At 37.0% G+C, this 20625-nt stretch overlaps 5 protein-coding genes across 9 annotated transcripts; 1 reads left to right on the top strand and 4 right to left on the bottom strand.

Moving 5' to 3' along the window:
- Positions 1-1888: 1888 nt before the first annotated feature.
- On the bottom strand, positions 1889-6222 carry LOC109853888 (BRISC and BRCA1-A complex member 1-like). Of its 2 annotated transcripts, XM_020426438.1 has the most exons (2): positions 3476-6222; positions 1889-3261 (listed from the first exon to the last, which is right to left on the bottom strand). In XM_020426438.1, exons 1-2 carry the CDS (start codon positions 3481-3483, stop codon positions 2409-2411), a joined length of 861 nt encoding a protein of 286 aa, XP_020282027.1. In that variant the 5' UTR covers positions 3484-6222; the 3' UTR covers positions 1889-2408. The 2 variants fall into 2 exon arrangements, with proteins under 2 accessions (XP_020282027.1, XP_020282026.1); XM_020426437.1 differs by having other exon boundaries at positions 1889-6222.
- A 261-nt stretch (positions 6223-6483) lies between these two features.
- On the bottom strand, positions 6484-9498 carry LOC109853858 (protein yellow-like). Its single transcript, XM_020426391.1, has 3 exons — positions 8852-9498; positions 7682-8561; positions 6484-7382 (listed from the first exon to the last, which is right to left on the bottom strand). Exons 2-3 carry the CDS (start codon positions 8458-8460, stop codon positions 6860-6862), a joined length of 1302 nt encoding a protein of 433 aa, XP_020281980.1. The 5' UTR covers positions 8461-8561; positions 8852-9498; the 3' UTR covers positions 6484-6859.
- Positions 9499-10813: 1315 nt separating this feature from the next.
- Positions 10814-14221, bottom strand: LOC109853857 (potassium/sodium hyperpolarization-activated cyclic nucleotide-gated channel 1-like). 3 transcript variants are annotated; one of them, XM_020426387.1, is made up of 9 exons: positions 13941-14221; positions 13629-13853; positions 13364-13550; positions 13156-13290; positions 12898-13087; positions 12604-12795; positions 12379-12474; positions 12055-12176; positions 10814-11907 (listed from the first exon to the last, which is right to left on the bottom strand). In XM_020426387.1, the coding sequence occupies exons 1-9, from the start codon at positions 14210-14212 to the stop codon at positions 11662-11664; spliced, it is 1665 nt and encodes a 554-aa protein (XP_020281976.1). In that variant the 5' UTR covers positions 14213-14221; the 3' UTR covers positions 10814-11661. The 3 variants fall into 3 exon arrangements, with proteins under 3 accessions (XP_020281976.1, XP_020281977.1, XP_020281978.1); XM_020426388.1 differs by having other exon boundaries at positions 13629-13775; XM_020426389.1 differs by lacking the exon at positions 12379-12474.
- A 150-nt stretch (positions 14222-14371) lies between these two features.
- On the top strand, positions 14372-14968 carry LOC109853859 (ciliogenesis-associated TTC17-interacting protein-like). The gene is made up of 3 exons (XM_020426392.1): positions 14372-14454; positions 14689-14766; positions 14846-14968. The coding sequence occupies exons 1-3, from the start codon at positions 14391-14393 to the stop codon at positions 14944-14946; spliced, it is 243 nt and encodes an 80-aa protein (XP_020281981.1). The 5' UTR covers positions 14372-14390; the 3' UTR covers positions 14947-14968.
- Positions 14969-15149: 181 nt separating this feature from the next.
- On the bottom strand, positions 15150-20486 carry LOC109853880 (vacuolar protein sorting-associated protein 41 homolog). Of its 2 annotated transcripts, none has more exons than XM_020426422.1 (13): positions 19640-20486; positions 19417-19557; positions 18979-19261; positions 18682-18880; positions 18246-18400; positions 17855-18095; positions 17492-17756; positions 16816-17307; positions 16324-16660; positions 15982-16218; positions 15768-15805; positions 15613-15686; positions 15150-15527 (listed from the first exon to the last, which is right to left on the bottom strand). In XM_020426422.1, exons 1-12 carry the CDS (start codon positions 19658-19660, stop codon positions 15615-15617), a joined length of 2481 nt encoding a protein of 826 aa, XP_020282011.1. In that variant the 5' UTR covers positions 19661-20486; the 3' UTR covers positions 15150-15527; positions 15613-15614. The 2 variants fall into 2 exon arrangements, with proteins under 2 accessions (XP_020282011.1, XP_020282009.1); XM_020426420.1 differs by having other exon boundaries at positions 15151-15527; positions 15761-15805.
- Positions 20487-20625: the final 139 nt, after the last annotated feature.

Genomic DNA, 20625 nt, shown 5'->3' with positions numbered 1-20625 from the left:
AATTTAGAACATTTAGAGTATATAGATGTGTTATAAGAAACTCGAAACACGTATGAATATATATATATAAATTTGTATATATATATATATAAATTTGTAACTGGAAAAATATTTATATTGTGTGAATATTCGTGTAACAATATAAAATCTAAAATCTGTGAAAATTAGTTTATTTATAATTTCCTTACACTTTCTAACATACATAAGATTAAAATTCCGATATAACTTTCGATAAACTTTCGTACTTGAAATGCGAAAATATCAAATGCTAAATAAACTTTATCTTATAATAAAAATATACATTTTCTTACAAATATTTCCATAGTTCTACATGTCTGTGTTTATGTTACGTGTCCGAATATATATTTGTTCAGCGCGCGACGGCCACACTGATCGGGTATTCCCCGCTGGATATTTCTATTACACGAGAAGATAATATATACGTGGTCGTTTTACCGGGAAAATGACAAGCTATGTCATTCGGATATACATTGGAAACACACACAGACGTTTTATATTGGCTAATCAGAACTTTACATACGTGGTCTTATGGATATTGTAATAACTAAGTTTTTTGAAATAATGTGTAAAAGTGTGTGATAATGTGCGACGCTCTACATATATATCAGTTTTGTTGCAAAAAGCACGCCGTTGCTCACAAGTGAGACAGCTCATATACGCATCTACAGAAATTGAACTTGAAACTTGTGGTAAGTGCATTCGTTTTCTAGATTAGATTATCGTTTTCTAATATAAATGTACATATACCATATTGATAACGTAATGCTGTGAAAATAGTTCATGTTGAAGGTTAATTCAAATATTAGAAAATTTATATAACAAAGAAATTTATTTGAAGTCGTTCGTCGTATAATTATAATATTTAACGTTTATTATATTTTATATTTTTTACATAACTTGTAAAGCACACACATGGTGTGTACATCTATAAGATTTCTAAAAGCCATAAAAATATACCAACTGAAGTGCATTGTTTTTTTAATATAACTTCAATGTGTAGAAAAATTTTGAGACGAGTAATGAAAATATATATTTTACACACATTGTGGCTGTTTGCATCTATACGCGCGAGCGTGCACACACACACATACACACACACACACACACAATATATTTATATATTTTTCATAAGAACACTAATGTCCGCTTGTTTGTTTATATTTAGGTTTTGAACACAATTTGTTCTCTTTGTATTCCTAAACTCGAAGATGGTTTTTAAGAAGAATTTATCGCTAAAGAGAGAAAAAATAATCGCCGAGAACGTTCGAGCTGAAAATTCATCAATAGCTAATCAAAATACCAACGCTAGTACTTGTAATTTAGAAATTGTGACAAAGGCGCGAGATACAATCGATTGTGTGTTACGTTACGAAAACGTAAATTCCATAAAAGCCACGAAAAACATCAGAAAAGTCGTGAAAATTGGCGATAAAGATGAAGAGAATGTTGATGCCACGCCACGCAAAGCGCGCGTTGCCATCGGCGATTGCTTGGACGATCGCCCAAGTGTTGGTAAAACGCGAAAAAACAAACAACGCCAATTAACATGCGACTTCTGTCAGAAGAAATTCAGTCACACGGGAGATTACAACAAACATCGGAGAAAACACACCGGCGAGCGGCCTTACACATGTAACAAGTGTCAACAGAAATTCTCTCACGTATCTAATCTTGTCAGACATCAACGAGTGCACTCCGGAATAAGGCCGTTCTCTTGCGAGATCTGCGGACGTAGTTTTGCCCGTAAAGACAAACTGTCTGATCATTTAACAACAAAGAGTTGCAACACGAAGATTCGCAATCAAATCGATCGAATAGCAACAAAACAAAACAAAAACAATTGTAAACTATAGTATTATATAAAAAAAAAAGTAAAACATCATACAAATAAAATAAATTAAAATAATACGAATGCGAAAAGAAACAAAAAAAAAAAATTTCATACAAACAAGCGATAAAAAGATCGATATAATAATATATCTTAAATTAACATTTCACATGTGTTAATATCTCTGAGGCTTTGTGTGTTTTATAAAAAAAGTAAGGTTTATTTATTATATTCTGCGGTATAAGTTCGAGACGAGAGATTAATAAGAATATATATATATATATATATAACAAAATTATTTCTATCTATATATTGATAAATAAACACAGATTTAAAATGTATCTATGTATTGTAATCGATGTACTGATCAAGCAACTGATCGTCTCTCTCTCTCTCTCTCTTGTTATATTATGTTAAACTATACGTATAACAACAAAGTAGAGAGTGAATCCATGAAGAATACAAATTTCTTTGCAAAAATAAGTTATATCCTAACAAATGTACAGAAAAAATTATACAATTAGCGTAATAATGCGCCGAGAATTACACAATATGCATTTCATGAGTGTTTGACGTCGAGTGGGGTGTACGTGTAAGAAGCATCTTTCTGAAGCGGTCGCTGCAACGGATGTGCCAACAATTTCGCCATGTTATCGTGTATCTTGGCGGCGTTTCTGCCCACCTCGAAAATATAAGAAAAACCCATGGTATCCAGAGCTGCGATTTCGGCGTACACCTTCTCGCATATGTCGTCGTCACCGGGTGGTTCGTGCACAAACAGCACGTCCAAAAAGAAATACGGATTTTCCGTCAAGTTCTCCAAGTACTTTTGTCTCGTATAAAATTTCGGAACGGAGCTTGAACGTCCATATATCAAGATTACACGCGAAACAAACGCCGGCTGATGTTTGGACGGTATAGCTATTCGCCCGTGTATCGTCTCGAACAGATTTCCAAGATCGTAAGTTTTTTGCTCCTCATCCAATGTGTTCTCCTCTATGCCCTCCAAATAATTGAACACAGTTTTGATGTTGCTGGTGTAATCGCAAAGCCAGCACGTGTCCATCGCTTCCAGACTCATCAGCGCGTACTGATGCACACCGGGTTGAATGGTGGACTTGGCGCAGACAAAGTTCTCGACCACACGTTTGATCATAAACAGGGGCGAGTACGTTGCGCCCGTGCCGAGCTTGAAGGGCGTGCATTGTTGCTCTTTGACAGTGTCGATAACGAGCAATATCTTCTCGGGTAAATTGAGTTCGGGTACGTTCCTGACGAAGATGTTCTCCGTGGTGGTGATAGTCGCGTTATCGCTGATCGTTTTAATGTCCACGGAATTGTTGTTTTTCCGCGCACTCTTTCCCTGTTGTTGCTGCGTGTTGTTGTACTCGAGAGTAGCGACGGTCTGCAACCTTTCAGATATTATCTGGATCTCGTTGTTCGATTCTTTGTCTGACATATTTCTAACCCTAAATACCCACCAGTGGCGGGCAAACCTAACCTCTCTTTTCTTTTTCTACGGTTTTGAGTTTGCAACTTTCTCGAACGATTGCCAAGTTACTTATCTTGTGAAGGCTTCGAAACAAACTCGCAAATAACAAATTGCTACACTGTGCAAATAATTACTTGATCATTGTCCTAGGCGTGCGACTTCCTTCGAACTGCTCCGAACAGTCGTAAATGATCAAAAGATGCTTTGCAGTGTTACCAACGGTTACCAAGTGGACCGCAAAATAAAACCGACAGCGCAGGTACTTTTGAAAACCCCCGATAATTGGCAACCGTTATAATCTCTTTTTCGCATCATATGTGTTTTTATTGTAGGTGGACTGTGATAAAAAAATTGTTTTTCTTAGGATGGTGCATGGACCAACCTGAAGCGGTCCACCCCGAGCCACTTCGCACCAATACCAAAAAATTGGGTTTGATTTTGTTTCGCCAGCTGCGACCGAGTATACGGTCGAGCAAGCACCCACTTTCAAACGATGTACATTATCGATGTAATTTATCTCACCTCTTGATTTTTATTTTAAAAAATAGATAAACATATTTTGATTTTATTACCACGACATTGATGGAAAATTTCCGATTGAAATCAATTCTGAGAGCAAAAATTACGTGTGGTAGCTACCCAGTGTTGGAAAGACTGCGACTGAAAAGTAAGTTTGTTGATAAATCAAATTATAATAATATACATTATATATACATATGTACGCTAATTGTTGTTTACAATAAATTTCCTCGTGTTAGTTGCATTAGCATAAACTCAAGGCGCAACAAGTGTTTTACATGCAAATAGGTAAAAAAAATAATGAGACTTAAGTAGACAATAATGGAAAAGTCTAACTATTGCGAAGGTAATGGAGTCGCTTGCTCGCGTGCGCACAAGCATCTACAATTCCGTTTAATTTATTCGGTTGTTGGGCGTGCGATTATCTCTGTGCGTATATGTATATATTCATGTGTACGTACACGTGCGTGCACAGAAGGCTATTTTTTTTTCCCCATAACGAGGTAATGAAATACAAACGTCCAAGGTGAAACGCGTACACGCGACAACTAAACACGCCGCAGGCGCAAAACTTACACACAAATTATGCAATTCTCTCCTTTTGAGTCGCACATGTGCAAAGTCTCATGACACAATTAGATGTAGGATAAAAAAAAAAAAAAAGCAACTGTGGACTCTTGAAATTGCATTATTCATTGCGCGTCTCGTATATATATATATATCTATGTTGTTAAATATATAAAACGCGCAAAAACGACAATGTACAGCGCAATATATACCATTATCACACAAATGCAACAGTTACTGTAGTGCTTTTTATTTTTGAAAAAGAAACTTTTAATTTAAATTAATTTATACCAGATGCGTGCTTTTTTTTTTGAGACAACAGAGCTCTGATTCTCGATGAGATATTAAATGCTAAGTGTCTTGCAAACGGAAATGTTATAAGTAATGTAATCTGTAATTAAAAGCGCGCTTATTTGCGTATCTTTATTTCTTTTTCCATCTGGCATATCTTTGCTTTTGTCAGTGCATTTTGTCAGTGCGCTGAAAAGAGAGGATGGAATGGAAAGGGTTCCCACAATTGTGTCGCTGTGTGCCGTTCCACTTTTGCCCAACGACGTATACACACCCACCCACCCACACACACACACACGTCGCACAATGAAAATACTCCGTCGGTCCACTCCAAAGCACGAAGTTGCGAAAACTAATGAGAATCTGCCGTGCGTGCACCTGTGTCATTCAATTCAACCGCGTTTATGCCAATTAGTCGGGGATTTGGCGTTGAAAATCACAAACGAAAGTTTCGTATCTAAATTGCTAAAGAAAAGAGCGCGCGGCTCTTGTTAACGTTTTACAATTTACGCGGCCTTGTTTATATATACTATGTGTAATGAATTAAAATTGCACTGAGAGAAACCACAGAAGACATGACTCACTCGTAAAGAGCGAGAGTGATATAGTATTCCATCAACGTGCGCGCAATCTGCACAGTCGAGCATATTTATTCATTGATACTGGAAAAAGAACACGTGTGTATGTGCGTGCGTGCGCGTATGCGTGCGAGATGCGCGATGTTTTTATAAAATAACCACTTTATTTGAAAGAGAGTTTGTTACCTTGCGCAACATATAATCATCTATTAACGATATAACAATAACCGGTAATCATTATTTTATAAATGTGTGTCTTGTGTTGTACGTATATATGTTATCGTAACTTATGCGTGTGTCATTGTGTGTAATTGTTAATAAATATTATGTACATACATACACAGATACATCTGTGACATAAAATAGTGATGTAAATGGGAGATCTGTGACTCATGTGTGCGATCGCACGAAGATTCTACTGCCGAAACAACACAAACTTAATAAAAATGTATATATATGTATATACATATATATATGTGTATATGAAAATATGAAATCTATATATATTATCCCTCTCTAAAAAATAAATCTATACGCTGTGACCCTCTTACTGTTACATAGGTTGTTTTTATCGTCATCTTTTCGCGATTGCTATTCTTTCTGGATGCGTCATAAATCATCTACGACAACTCTGGTGCAAGACCGCGCTCTATTACAAACCGTTTTGATCGGTTAGAGATTCGATATTGAGTTATAAATTATTCGAATAAGTCTCTGTACAAGTAACGTGTCTTATACACAGCAAAAATGGATTTATCTTTAAGTGTGTACTTTATACGATAAACACAAAGAGAAAAAGAGAAGGTTTTTAATTGCACACTTCATAATATTGCGCGACTTTTCTTTCCACATAATTATTTTTGCAGTATAACCCAATGTTATTTCAATTTGATTTTAAATTGCTTTAAGTGAAATTTTTAAGCAACTTATTTTTTTTTTTTTTTTGTTTTTTTTTTACCGAGAAGTGTTTTAAAAAAGTGATTTAAAAGAAATGATTGAGAAGTGATTTAAAAAAAATGTATAGATTGTTTATTTATCGTACGTATTGTTTGCATTTATCTGTGTTTATCATGTCGTCAAAAACAATAGGTTTGTTGTACTTATAACAAATGCACGTGCTAAAAAAAAACATTTTACAAAGTAAACGTGCTTCAAATGTAAACATGATCCAATCAGCTACTTCAGTATGAAATCTCAAGTTATTTATTTATGTACGTATAAATTATTAAAACCAACAATGTTCGTTCAATATGATCCTTTGTGAAATATTAATATTATAATACTCCAAAAAAAAAATAGATGCGCTCAAAAGATGTCTTAAGATATCGATTTGTTTCTCTCTCTTTCTCTCTTTCTCTCTCTCTCTCTCTCTCTCTCTGTATATGTGTGTGTGTTTTGAATACTGATACATAATGCAATATATCGTAATCATTTATCACAACGGGCGCACTATTGGTTCATCGTATGTGTGTTGATAATAAAAACTTCAGCGCAAAAATATTGTAACACGTAAATCATATATACCGTCTTCCCGATAAAGATTTTCTACGCATTAAGATGCGACTATTTTGCAACGAGCGCTAAGACGACGATTAGAAGTGAGGCGAACGTGAGTTTTACGGACTCGGCGTCCGCGGTGACATCCGGCCATTCAGGTGCCGTACCGTTCTCGTAATACAGATAACTTTTAAAACCCACGCGTGCTCGAATCAGACGGTAGTTGGACTCGTTAATGTTGACTTTGTTGTTCAAAACATTTTGCAGCATATTAGTGACGCACCACAAGTTGCCCTCGTGGTCGAACGAGAAGCTGGCAGGCCATTGCGTCAATACGTGATCGCGTGATATGATTCTCTGACCGATGGTGAAGGACGGAGCGGTCTTTGTATCCCACATAGCGATAGCGTCGTCGGCCAATAGACCAAAGTAAAGCACACCGGTGGATGACATCATCATACCGTCGGTCTGCGAAGATTTTCGCCCGAGCTCTTTTACGTAGGGATTAATGCGCGTCGCGTTGTTCTTCAGCGCGTCCACCGAGACCGAGTGCAGGTGGAAGGAGGACAAAGGCGTGTAGTAGATTTGTCTGAAACAAAGATCGCGCATTGTTGTTTCGTTCGGCCAATTTTGCGAAAACAAGGACTAACTAAAGTATAAAAAAAAATGCCGTTGAAAAATTTATTCCCATACGCTAGCGCGATGAAAAACTGAAAACGATTTTACACGATTTTACACGTGAGATATTTCTGGGAAGATGAAAGCTGCGAAAAAAATTCAAACTTAAAAAAAAAAAGACAACGAAAACAAACAGAAAAATAAATGTTGAAATTAAATGTTACGTAAATAGTGTTAATTAACGTGAGAACAATATTCATTAGGTGATACCTTTCGCATTTTTCTTCGCTGCAGCTCGCCGGTGAAAGCGCAATGCCGTCCACGTTCATCTTATTGATCACGTGCGTCTTCGCCACCATGAAACCTGCCGCTTCCGACTTCGCCTTCATGGAATCGTGTCGGACCTTCCAAGAAGTGTTGTTTTGCAACGAGTAGACGATGATGCCCGGATCATGCTTGCCGCTGTCGGTGATGTACGCCATCACACCGTCCTCGTGATCGAGAACGATGTCGTTGAGATATGTGTCGTCGAGACTGGCCACGTCGTTGGGAAACTCGTATGTACGAAGAATCTTGCCTTTGTCCTCGAGGTCGAGAATAACAAGACGCGCCGGACAGGCTTTAAACTGTCGATATGTTTTTGGCCGTCCGGTGTCGAGCACCCACATGCGACCTCGAGGATCAATTTCGATACTGTGGACCAACTGAAACGCCGAACAGTCGCCCAGCTTCTGCATATTCCAGTCGGGATAAGGTTCCAACTTGGGCGCCGTCACGTTGTTCACCGGAGTCGCCGACGTGACCGCCAGCGTCACTGGCACGCCGTCGTTCCATCGCGGCAGCGTCAAATACATCTTGTCCTTCCAAAATTTCACCGTGGTTATGAAGTTGCTCGCCGGTATGTAATCACCGCGTAGCACGGCGAACTGCCGCACTTCGTCCGACAGCCATTCGAAGTCGATAGATTTCCATTCGAATATCACTTTGAACGGCTCGTGAGACAACACCGCGACCGCCAGAAGAAGCAGCGGTATCAATTGCCTCATCATCTTGCGGATGCTTGGAGTCAGTTGTACGACGTACGGTGTCTTTGACGCGGCACCGCTCCTCGGATTTCTTCTTTTGATATCATACACCGAATTGTTATATCCTGTTTTTTTTTCAGAAACAAAGAATAAGATATGTATATGTAACAACAGGAATATGCGTCGAGAAAACATACAAAGTAAGAATATACTTTTTTTCTTCTATTTAACACACTAACAATATAATAATAAATATGCAATTAAGTACGAACTAATTGTCACGATACTTGTATCTCTCCTACAGAAAGAAATTTTACTCCTTTACATACACATAAACAAATGCATGTGTCTCAATATTTGAAAAATCGAATCCACAAATAAATGGAAAAAAAATATTAAGTATATATAGACTCACTACTTTTTATCTCATGGTAACCCGAAAAAGATCCGTCCAAAATCTCAATAACAAAACATTCCAGAATCCAGAATTTCTTGAACGATTGTTACTCAATTTTTTCAAATTATTTTTTGATTTTCTATTTTTAGACCTGTAAAAATGTTCGTGGAGTCACAGAACTTTGACGTGAGGCGCGCAACACCGGAAGAGAGAGGTTCTCACCAATACGTTTGTTTAATTAAATACTTGACGAGAGGAGAGAGAACGAGAGAAATTTATTTTTGGCACGCAGGTCGAGAGCGCGCGCGACAGTAAGCACGGCGTTTTGTGTATCAAGCGACGAATAGTCGCAGAACGACGACCGCGATTTGACTGACGAGAGAGACACGCGCGGCGTCTCCAGCCATCGTCGTCAGTCAGGGAGGTGTCCATCTCCCACCCGCTTATTCAAAGAGATATTTACACACAGCACGGGCACACCAAGGGGAAGACGACGCCCATGTAACACCCGGAGTTTACACAGATGACCAAAGCGGAGATGCGAATATTACTGCCGAGCTGCTCTGCTGAACCGCCATGAATTTTCGGTCAAGTGATGTAATCGCTGTGAAACCAAGCGGACCCTTTGCGACCTAATCGCGCGCTGACTCTCGGTCGAGCTCGAGAGATGCACATCGAATTATTGCTTAATGATGCAATTAATTTTAATAAATTATTACGATATTGCAAAAGAAAATATTCTCACGCAAATATTTTTACATTAAAAAAAATTGAATATTATTTATTTATTTAAGCTAATCAAAGACTATTTTTAAGCTATATTTAGCTACTTAAAATTATCAAATTATATTTGGACGACAGCTGCTTCGAGAAATTCGGGAAAACCTTGAGATCAACGTATCCGTGTTAATATTTTGCCTTGAGTCTCGTGGAGCAACGTTGTACCATCCCTACCACCTAGCAAACACAGAAATATATAACAGAAATAACGCTTGTAATAAGTGCTAACCGCTGTTATATCAATATTGCAAGAGTACGTTACTTTCTACTATACTGTGTATAGGCAGTTTTTTCTGAAATTAACTTTTGTTGACTCGGGTGTATAAAATCCGATTTACTGGGATTCGGTTGATCGAAGCCTAGTCTCGGTCTGTTCTTGAAGAGTATGAAGTTTCCGAGACTCCAATGAGCACAAAATAAATAATATTTGAGTATTGAAATCACTGTGTTAAACGGTGACTTCGTTTTATCACTCGAAGTAAAAAATTATTTCGGTTCGATAAAATATTCCTCTTATATTATCGGTCACGGTCTAATTATATTGCGATAATATGATAGTTACATAACTGTGTTTGCCTCTGCAGCTACGCAAGCCTCGTCTGCACGCATCGCGCTTGCACGTTGATGCACACGCGATCGTTTACCGTTCCTTATATCGTGGGTATTTTTGAATGTTGCATCAACACGCGGCAATGTTTCCGCGGCATGAAACAACAGGAGTCTTTTGCGCAATAAACGTTTCTCCCGCCTCTTTCCGAGTGTGAATCAGGCACGCGTAAATGCAACGCATCTTGATACGATTAAAAGACGCATGTGTGCGCAGGCACAACAGAAGAAGACGTCGCTAATGTCAACATTATATTACAGAAAAAAATTATGCAAGCGTAATTCATACAGGAAACTCATGCATCAATCGTGTGTAGCAATCGTCGTTCGAAATCGCAATTCGAACGTGGCGGTTTGCAAACGGGATACAATTTTCGATCGAAATATTATATATAACTGGAGCGAGAGATTTTTGTCAGAAGCTCTTTGAGAGAGAATCGCGTGTAAACAACTGAAACAGAAAATTGACGACCATTTTTAAAATATCGGAACGACGCCACGGATTTTTCCGCGATGATGTGCGGATACGTAACAAAGCGAGCGAACGTATATATGTCGTAACATATATTAAGGGCGATAAAAGTCAGCACTCGCCTCATTCGAGTCCATTTAACTTGGATCAATCGTGATCTCCGGTGCTCGTTTTTCATTCTTCGCCGACACGACTATCCTTTTATCGAGTTCGTTCGTGCCTCTTTTTTTTCCCCCGTTGTTGTCGTTTTTCCGTTGCTGTAGAATCAAACAGAGTGGCCGGTTTCTCTCTTCTCAACGACGATGTTATTTCGAGAATCGTACCGGGCACATGGCGATTTTAGTAGGTCAGTGGGAGAAATAGATAAGCGGTGCGCCTCTCTTCGCGCTTGTATATCGGTCACATATTTACGTTCGGACTGCTTCGAATTGCACTACTCCGACAATGTCAGTTACATCCACACTCTATGTTATCTCTTATCTCTGCTTTCGATCGCCGATCCGAAAAGAAAATTTATTTGTGCACGACGACCGTAGTTTTCTATTCCGGATTGTAATTTTTGACGAAAACTTTGTATTAGAAGAAACAAAACTGTTTTTAAAGTCGCAAATATTAATGCGCGTTAAAATTGGAATAAATTCGACCGATTAAAAAAACTTAAAGTAATTCAATTGTTTAAAAATTGTTTGGCAATTAGGCAAACAACTACAGCGCGATAGCTCATTAAAATTATTACGGTGCAAAATCGTTGCTCTGCATGTAGCGGTATATCGGATACCGTTTATACACACCATCGCTTATTAGTATCTTTTAAGGGACGTGCAGGAATGCCGGGTCACACAAATATACGGCCGTTCTCTCTTGCGCTTCTCGCTTCGCGCAATGTAATTTGTGCCTCTAATATTGTTTAATTACACTCATAGCGCGCAAGGACGATCGCACTAATTCGCGAGAACACGAACGCAACTATTTAGGTCGTTTCTCGCGCGTTGAACGGTTGATCGTTTAGTTTCTTGATCCGTTGCAGATACTCCTGCGCAACACGTTCCAAGATCTTGTAAAATTCCGAACCAACAGGAAATAGCCATCGGAAGTCGCGACGATCCAGACGGAGCAACTCGCACACTTCCACAGCGATGGCTGATTCCGTTCTGTGCTGATCGGGACAGACCAGACTTACTTCGCCGAAATGATCACCGTCGTCTAAGTGACATATCTGAAAAAAAAAACGGATCTAGTCTATTAAATTGGAATTTGTGTGTTATTTGAAGCAAAAGTATCTGATCTCGTCTTGTTCTGGACAAGAAAATCACACGCGCTACTCTATTTGTTCTGCGTACACAAATTGTCTTCGTTCACTTACTTCTTTTCCCGACCACGTAATCAGCGCTACACTTCCGCTGGCTATGAAGTACATGCAGTCACCCTCGGTGCCGAATTTGTAAATAACATCTTCCTCGAGATATATCACCGATTTCAATTTGCCTACGATAAGAACATCATAAGATGATCCTACGATAGGATTGTGTGTTCTATTGGTGAAAAAAATTTAAATTCTCTGATTGTGTTAAAATCGACAATAACCGAAAATTATGCCAAAAGCTACTGACCACTATTGTTATTGTTGTTGTTTTTATTATTATCGTTGCTGTGTGTTGCTATTAACATGACACAAAAAAATATTTACTTATTAAATCGGCAAGAACGCTAGAGGCTAGACTTCGGAAGATATCTGCATCGAACAAATCATGACTGCGTAGTAGAATTTCTTGATTTAAGTATCCTAGAAAAAAAAAAAACACAAAAAAGTATGATTCTATAAAATTCTTCAACGCGCGCACACTTAGAAGATATGTAATACTTTTTTAAACGTTTTTCGTCACATTTAAAACTTTCTATATATTTAACTAACTGGAAAGAGTGTCGGTGATCAGTTTTTCCCGGAAAAAATTGCCCTGATGGCGACACTCGTAGTAAAAAATCAGTTTGTCTCGCAGATATCGTGGAAGTTTTTTCTGACAAATATATTCATTTACTTGACGCATAATTTGCTGATGTTTCAGCTCTAGTTTGGTCGGCGATTCCAAAAGATCCAAGATTGTAACTGTTACGTATAAGAACGTCGAGAAAAATACAAATTAATACATTTTATCTTATTAAAGAAAAACTGAAGAAATAAAATAGATTATAATTGTGAGAAATATACCGATCAAATAAATCGCACAGCCCTTTCCTATGAACAAAAGTATACATCGTATAATTTTGTCCAAAAGTCCGAAGTGTTCAAATTCCGTAAAAGTGGATCCGATCAAATTGCTCACTCCGACATGTACGAATGTCACGTAAATTTTCCAATCGGAAACGTCTTCCAATTGTGTCGCATAGTAATGAAAATCCTGAAATTATCGTATGTTGCACGAAACAAGAGAAGTGCACGTTATAGTGAAAATCCAAACGAACGTACGATCATCGATTGTTTTTCCACATGTCTGACCATAAACGGGAAAACGTAACTTATACAGCTGCTCCAGTGAAAGATCAATAGCGTTAAAATGAATAGCCATATCGTCGTCTCTCGAGCTTGAATGACTCCGAACATCTATTTAAAAATGAAGATCCGCATTAACAAAATATATCTATATAAAGACATCTGTGACGTAATGATTAATTACCGCATTAATTTGCCGAATGTTGTATCGTACTGTAGGCATGCGAATTATTTTCAAAATTGGCAGAAATTCGAGGATAAGAATCGCGTAATTCGTATCCGGACCGGGCTGCAAAATACGTCCCGAATAGAACCACGTGTACGGTATCGAAGTGATGAGATCGACGAAGAAATATCCTTTTGCATAATGTCTGTGTAAATATAAAAAAAAATGTATAGGCGGTGTTTTCGCTTGACGTAATAAAAGTCATTTGGAAATAAATTTATACCGCATCACCAACACACTGTCAAGAAAGACCTCGCGTCTGTCCGAACTCACGAATCCGGTGACGAAATTTAAAAATATATCGATGATACAAAAGACAAAAGCTGGGTAAACAATGTTCCAGTGCTGAACGTAACAACTCAGTCCAATTCTATGGAAACACACAATATATGGAACCGTCACAAAAATATACAGAAATGTGACGGTCATTATCACGTCCCAGTAAAATCTGTGAGAACAATTTTTTCTATGTGTACAATGTATATTTGTGTACACGCAATATCTCGACACATTTCCCTCAATTAAATTTTCATACCTCAACATACTGCAGGGATGAATTATCCATCGATTGGACGATCTCGAGTGTCTCTTCCTTTCGAAAGTGACAGCCGCTTGGCTGCGCAAAATCACCGGCGTCAAAGGATGTCGGGGTGAGACCAGAACGAGTTTCTGAAGATTTCGCTTCCAGCGGATGTAAAACGCCGCATTCGGATGCAATTTCTGCAAAGTGCTACCCGACGTCCTAGGCAACTCGCATGTGTGCGCGCGTAAGACGAGTTTTTTTTTCAAAGTAGTTGAGTTTTTCATGTCGACGACTCACATGCCAATGACTACGAGATTAATATAGTCAATTGTTGAAGATTCGAGTTTTTTTTAAATGACGATTTTGCCATAGGAACCTAAAAAAAACACTTTTAATCCTCCCCTCCACCCAGCTGGAATTTAAGAAAAGAATTACACACGTTTGCGCGTGAAATTTATCAATATGGCGTCAAATCTGTTTGATGAATCATTCATTTCTCTCAAATGCATTCCTACACTATGCACTGGTAAATTTGTCGATCTAATTTTATATAAACTAGCAATTATAATCTTTATAGTTAATAAATATTGTTCATAAAAAAAACAATACACACAAAACCGTCGTGTCGTTGAGTATTTGAAAAATGTAGGAGAAGGTTTAATAATTTTTATAAAATGTTTAATTTATATATATAAGTTACCACGTCTTGTATAAATGTTACTAATTAGCAAGATGCTCTTGTAACAATTTTTTAACTTAGCTCAGTACACGGATTATTTGACGGACCATCCTGAAATAAAACAGCTGATTGCAGATTATGTCATGACCCTTCTTGTCGGTAAAAACTCAATTAATGAGTTAATCATATTAGCTGTCGAAATAGGATAGTTTGACTTTTATTGTCGATGTTTAATCAGTGAAGCCTGATGACGTCATCGAGTTCACAATACAGTACTTTAAAGGATTCGTCAGTGAACCAAGATCAAAAGATACTACCAATCGCCCCGAAGCGTTCTGATGTCAGTAACATGACCACTATCGAAGGGACAACAAACAACTTTGTGAGAATTGATAAAAATGATAATAAAAATGCAAAATTGTGTTTTGCAAACTACATCTAATATAAATACAGAAATATAATTTATACGATTCGTTGCACTTGTGTAAAAATCAAATTAACAGCAAAATAAAACTAATACAAATTTGTTTAAATAAAAAACGCTGAAATTCGTGAATGTTGTCTGACATTTATATGTATATTTAGGGGTATATTTAAAATCTTATATTATTTCCTATCCTAGTTATTGTTTTTTTTTCAAGGATATGAAGGATTCTTTGAGGTTTTTAATCTTTCTCGCTCTCTCTTTTTTTTCTTTCTCTTTTTCATCTCTCTTTTTCTTTCTCTCTTTCTCTCTATTTATTATTATATATAAAAATTTATTTATTTATTTATCGCACCGCAAACGAAATTTCAGTCACAGTGAAACATGATACCTCGAGTGTGTCTTGGATATTGCACGTCATTCGATTTAAATCCAAATTTCATCACTTCCTTCCATGTGTAATTTGTTTCTGCGAGTTGCATATCACACAATTCTCCTAAAAAAAAAAAAATAACGAATACGATGACAATAGAACAATTTATAGAACAATTATAAATATCAAGAAACAACTTGACACATACGACTAATTCAAAGTCGGATAGACAATCTTCGTGAAAACAGTGCTTGCAATAAAATACAACCATATTTCGTGGTTCTGAAAAACCAAATAAATATAATAAAGTATGTAAAATACAAGTAAAATTACATAATTATATATTTTATAAATACCTCTTACAATAATCTTCCTATGGCAAGCTCCGCACATTTGGTCATCTAGTAAAACCGAAGTTTGCTGATGATAATCTTGTTTCTTTTATATATAACAATTATATATATATATATATATTTACTCGAAAGTTATAAATTTTATTATTTCTATAAAAATGCATGGATATACTTTTTACTTAATTAAAAAAACCAGAGATTATACGAAATCTCGCATATATTACCGTCGACAAATATGCCTTTCTGATGACAACGAACAAGTCGTTCGTGAAGATTGAAGTAATCGTTGGATAGTATTTTTTTGCAACCTTCCTGCACGGACACTTGCAGATTGTAGTCGCACATCATCTTGACCAACGCTTTCTTTAATCCTATGATCACCAAGGTAGGGTCTATCTTTTGTACCATGAGCCGGGGATCGACGTAAGTGCCGATCTTTTGGAGAAGAAATGTGATAGCCTCTAAAACGAGCAAAAGATTATTTCTTATGTAACACAAACGACATTTGATTGGTGCACAGTTTAAATAAAAATTATTATCATACGAATTTATGTTATGATTCGTACTGGGCTTATCAAGTGAATAATTGATTAGATCGTTCCACAATTCCTCATCGTCATGTTCTTGACAAAATGCGATCGCGCTCTCCATATCGTTGAGTTCTCTCGTCATAAGCGCCAGAGCCTCTGACGTATTTCCAATTCTGCCTAGCAAGTACACCATTTCCGGATAAAATCTGCGTTGACTACATATATCCAAAGCTTGTTGTATCGGATAATTATCCGAGCGGCGTAGAAGAGGCAGTAACTTATCTCTCGAATAATCGGCGTACAATCGCACCAGCAACCCGTGATATTTGCCTTTCGAGTCCTTCATGTCCTTCTTGTCTAAGGCATCTAAATACTAACAAATTGAATTATATAATTGAATCTTTATACGGAGTGAAAACACTTTTGACACGATTTATGTTTTTGGCAAGAGAACTTGATAAAAGCGAAGATACAACACACACGCGATCAGACTGCGATATGAAAGCATAATCTTTCATAAATCTTTACCAAATATAAATAACGATGATTATGCTGCAGCTTTTGTACAACAACATCAGACGGCACTCTGTCCTTTTCCAGAAAAAACTCTATGGCACGCTCCGTGTCGAGATCCATCAGACCCTCGATCATGTCGTACACCGAATTGTACAACTGGTACTTCTGGATTAATTGGAAGACATCTTTGTGCCGCAGCTTCAAGTACATGGCGAGCGCTTTATCGTACTTGCCGTCGTGAATGTATAAAATAGCTAAGGCTTCCAATAATACATTTTGCCGTTGACTGTGGACCAATAGATGTTCCAGTACGCCATTGACAACGGCCGCGACCGTATATAAACTCGGGGACCACTCTTTGACTAGTTGCAGGAAACCGTCGGGATCCATCTTCAGATATTCATACAAAACCATCTCGTAGATGAGCGGATCGAGAGTGACATCACCTCGAGGCAAGTAGGACGAGATTGAGCGCAGCTGATGTACCCTGGCGAATTTATAAACCTGTCTCGCCAAGAAAAAATAACGTGTAGCAATACGAAATAATTTTACGTGATATATTACGTAATAATAAATTTTCTATATAGCGATAGATAAAAAATCAACAGATATGAAGAGATGTAACTTGGATAAAACTGCCAATAGAGTTGCTCACAAATATATTATAATATGCCTCGTTATCTCTCACCTCTTCTTCCCACAATTTTTTGTTCCGTCCTAAAACTTTGAGGCACAGTTTTCCAGCCTCGTCGTACTTTTCGCACGCCAATAAATGATCCAGATAAATACGCCCGACGTCTAATACAGTGTGCCTCTTACAATCCTTGCCGTTGTTCGTCGTTACCGCTTCTAAGGCTTGCTCGAACTTGCCATGATTCAACAACCACTCTATTCTATCGTCTGTGTCATACAAACTAGCTACTACGATGTCTTTCGGACTTACGATAAAAAACCTATACAAATTTTAGCACAAAAAGTAAATAAACATTAGTTTAACATACAGTATACAAAAAAAAAAAAAAAGAATTAAATCAATGTCACTATGATGTACCTATTTTCTTCCTTCAAACAATCTAAGTGATAATCGTTGCAGCTGTATTCTTTGTAGCCGCGTAGAGTAAGCGAATTCGCACACACCACTGAGAAATCTTGATACTTTGGTTCAACCACGTGCAAGGTTGGACGTTGATTCTTTCCATCTTCGTCCGGTTCCTTTAAACAACCCAGCAATACCAGCTGATTTCCTAGCGGTCCTATACCGGATATATAAAAATCTACTTGGAACGTTGACACTGGAAAAAACAAATAAATGTTTTAAAAATAATTCTCATACTTAAAAAAATATCCTGTATTACGATCCAAGTTTATATACATCGATTGTTTAATTTTTGCTTATATAGAAATATGTTTAAGAATATATATATATATACTTTACTGATTACCTGGATCCACTACAAATTCAGGTAAATCCCGATTGATCATCTCTTGCATGGTGCGTTTCCTGATGTGACAAACGCGCACAATGTCCACCCATCCGATCAGCAATGTCTTATCATTCGACCACTGCAAATTGCACCTGTAGTGCTCTGGCGATGCGCTGAGATAATTTACAAAAGTATATAATATATACATATATATATGTGTGTAAAATCAAGTAATAGTTTTGCTTTTACGGAAATTAGATTAGAACTCGAATATATTCTGATACAGCAATTGCTTTGAAGAAAGATAAAATAAGATAACAAAAAGTTTAGATAAGATAACTAACAAAAAAATTTCTACAAGTTTTCTTCTATTTACTATTTATTCGGCGTTAAAACTTTCTCGACACACTTCGCAACGTATCAGCATTAATGTTAATTTTTCTATTACGCTTACTCTGCTGTACGGGACCATTTAATGAGTCCTAATGAACACTTGGCGTCAAGATCATAAACTCTCACGCCTGTATCGGATGCCCATGCCACAAAACGACCGCACCATGCAACAGATCTAACACCACCTTCGGCTTCACAAAGTATCGTTGGCTTCATTCTGGCCAGAAAAGTTTTCTCATAAAGCACGAGTTTGTCATCGCCTATAAATTTGTTTGTTAAGAGTATAAATTTTTTTGAGAAATTATAGTTTATAATTCTTAGCTAAAACCTTGTATCCATAATTATTCCAATAAATTACCTGTGATAAACCTTCTGCCGCTGCCGTTCTTATAATAATTCGGATCAATTGCTATACTCTTGACTAGTCTACCCATGCTCATGTTATGATTATTCTCTGTGCTGTATAATCCATAAATAAAAACTTTTCCATCATCACTGCAAGAAGCAATAAAGTCTCCATTTTGGTCTATGGAAATCTGATTTACCGCCACTGTGTGTGCTTGCAGTGTTTTAGATTTCACATTGTTTCCTTGATGATCCAAAAGATGAATCATTCCCCAGTGTGATCCCAGACAGAGGAACTAGAAAGAATTAAATTGAAAAAAATAAACATATATATATAAAAATAGAATATTACATCGATAGTATTAGAATATTTATAACAATTTTTCAAAAATAATAAAAAATAAAATGTTCGACTTCTAAAATGAAATTTTCTTATTATGTAAATTCTTACCTTTGGATGTACAGCGATACAACTAGCTGCATCATTCTGAAGAATATGTTCCAGATCATTGCGTATTCTGACATATTTCAATCTGGGCTCTATTTCATCTATTTCTGAAGAATCGGAATCCTCTTGATTGTTTTGTTCGTCCTATAAAACAAAATACAATCTAAACAACAAATCACATATCGCGCAGGAAAAAAAACAGTTAATAAATTGACCGATACTCCACTTTGTTAGATACAGATTCCATTGTTGCTTCTCAATTCCGATGATGCAAAACAAAAAACCAAAAACGAAACTATCAAAACTGATTCTAAAAGCGATTCTAAAATAGGGTCAAGTTGAATATTATCAAGTTAGATTAGGATTGGATGAGCTCCACGACACTCGCATATTTTTTTTCTCACTACACAGATAAAAACGTTAAGCAAACTTCAATTTTTTATCTTCACTCTCTTTTTTCTCATTCAGTTCAAGTGAGTACAAAAGAATGTGATCTCAGATACTTCTCTACATTATAAAATCTTCAATATCCAATTGTTAATCGTAACACGTTCAGATAAGGATCGCGTTTTCTTTTTCAATTTTTTACGTTTGTAATTCGACACTTCTGTTTACACCTGTGCACATTTCTCCGGTCTTGCAAAATATGCGATCTTTCTGAAAACAATTTCGCAGAGGAAGCGTTGAGTTTTTGAGGTATAAAATATATGTAACCGCCAAATAACCAATTTTTTATCAATTTTTCTGTATATACATATATGTGCGTGTATATATATATATATATATATAAATTCCACAGCGGAATATGACCTTAACACACCACGTCAAAGTGTTAAAGAATTTTCTCTCGCACGCTGAACTAAACTTCAACCTCGTGCGAACGTTTCGGATACATCATTCAAGAGTTTGATCCTCCGAACGGCCAGTAGTCGTGACACATCGCAGTTCGTAAAAACAATAACACATGTAAACATTTTCCATCAAACTAATCTGTGTACATACGCGCAAACGCGTATTTTTCGTTAGAAACGCGATTGTTTAATTTTTATTTGCTGTTTACGTCTTTTTTTACAACCGCGGTTGAAACGGCGCTACAAATGTGTGTGTGTTGTGTGTTTCGAAAGATCGTTCTATCTTTGTTCCCTCCCTCAGAACACGAAGAAAACAAAATGACGTTTCGAATGATGCGACCTCGGTGTTTGTATGAAATCT

The sequence above is a fragment of the Pseudomyrmex gracilis genome, unplaced genomic scaffold (genome assembly GCF_002006095.1).
Source record: "Pseudomyrmex gracilis isolate BER0280 unplaced genomic scaffold, ASM200609v1 scaffold_56, whole genome shotgun sequence".
In the NCBI taxonomy this organism is placed as follows: Eukaryota; Metazoa; Arthropoda; class Insecta; order Hymenoptera; family Formicidae; genus Pseudomyrmex; species Pseudomyrmex gracilis.
The sequence above is the reverse complement of the archived record's forward strand: the minus strand, read 5'-3'. Positions and strand labels throughout refer to the sequence as shown.

Coding starts and splice junctions, on each gene's coding strand:
- LOC109853858 (XM_020426391.1), bottom strand. CDS start 8,460: ATGATGAGGCAATTGATACCGCTGCTTCTTCTGGCGGTCGCGGTGTTG. Junction 7,383..7,681: donor AGCGAAGAAAAATGCGAAAG/GTATCACCTAAT, acceptor TCTTTGTTTCAG/ACAAATCTACTACACGCCTT.
- LOC109853859 (XM_020426392.1), top strand. CDS start 14,391: ATGGCGTCAAATCTGTTTGATGAATCATTCATTTCTCTCAAATGCATT. Junction 14,455..14,688: donor CATTCCTACACTATGCACTG/GTAAATTTGTCG, acceptor TTTTTAACTTAG/CTCAGTACACGGATTATTTG. Junction 14,767..14,845: donor TGTCATGACCCTTCTTGTCG/GTAAAAACTCAA, acceptor ATGTTTAATCAG/TGAAGCCTGATGACGTCATC.
- LOC109853880 (XM_020426420.1), bottom strand. CDS start 19,660: ATGGAATCTGTATCTAACAAA. Junction 18,401..18,681: donor AAATGGTCCCGTACAGCAGA/GTAAGCGTAATA, acceptor AAATTATCTCAG/CGCATCGCCAGAGCACTACA. Junction 15,687..15,760: donor TAGGAAGATTATTGTAAGAG/GTATTTATAAAA, acceptor TTGGTTTTTCAG/AACCACGAAATATGGTTGTA.
- LOC109853857 (XM_020426387.1), bottom strand. CDS start 14,212: ATGAAAAACTCAACTACTTTGAAAAAAAAACTCGTCTTACGCGCGCAC. Junction 13,291..13,363: donor ACATTCGGCAAATTAATGCG/GTAATTAATCAT, acceptor ATTTTTAAATAG/ATGTTCGGAGTCATTCAAGC. Junction 12,475..12,603: donor GATCACCGACACTCTTTCCA/GTTAGTTAAATA, acceptor TTTTTTTTCTAG/GATACTTAAATCAAGAAATT.
- LOC109853888 (XM_020426437.1), bottom strand. CDS start 3,308: ATGTCAGACAAAGAATCGAACAACGAGATCCAGATAATATCTGAAAGG.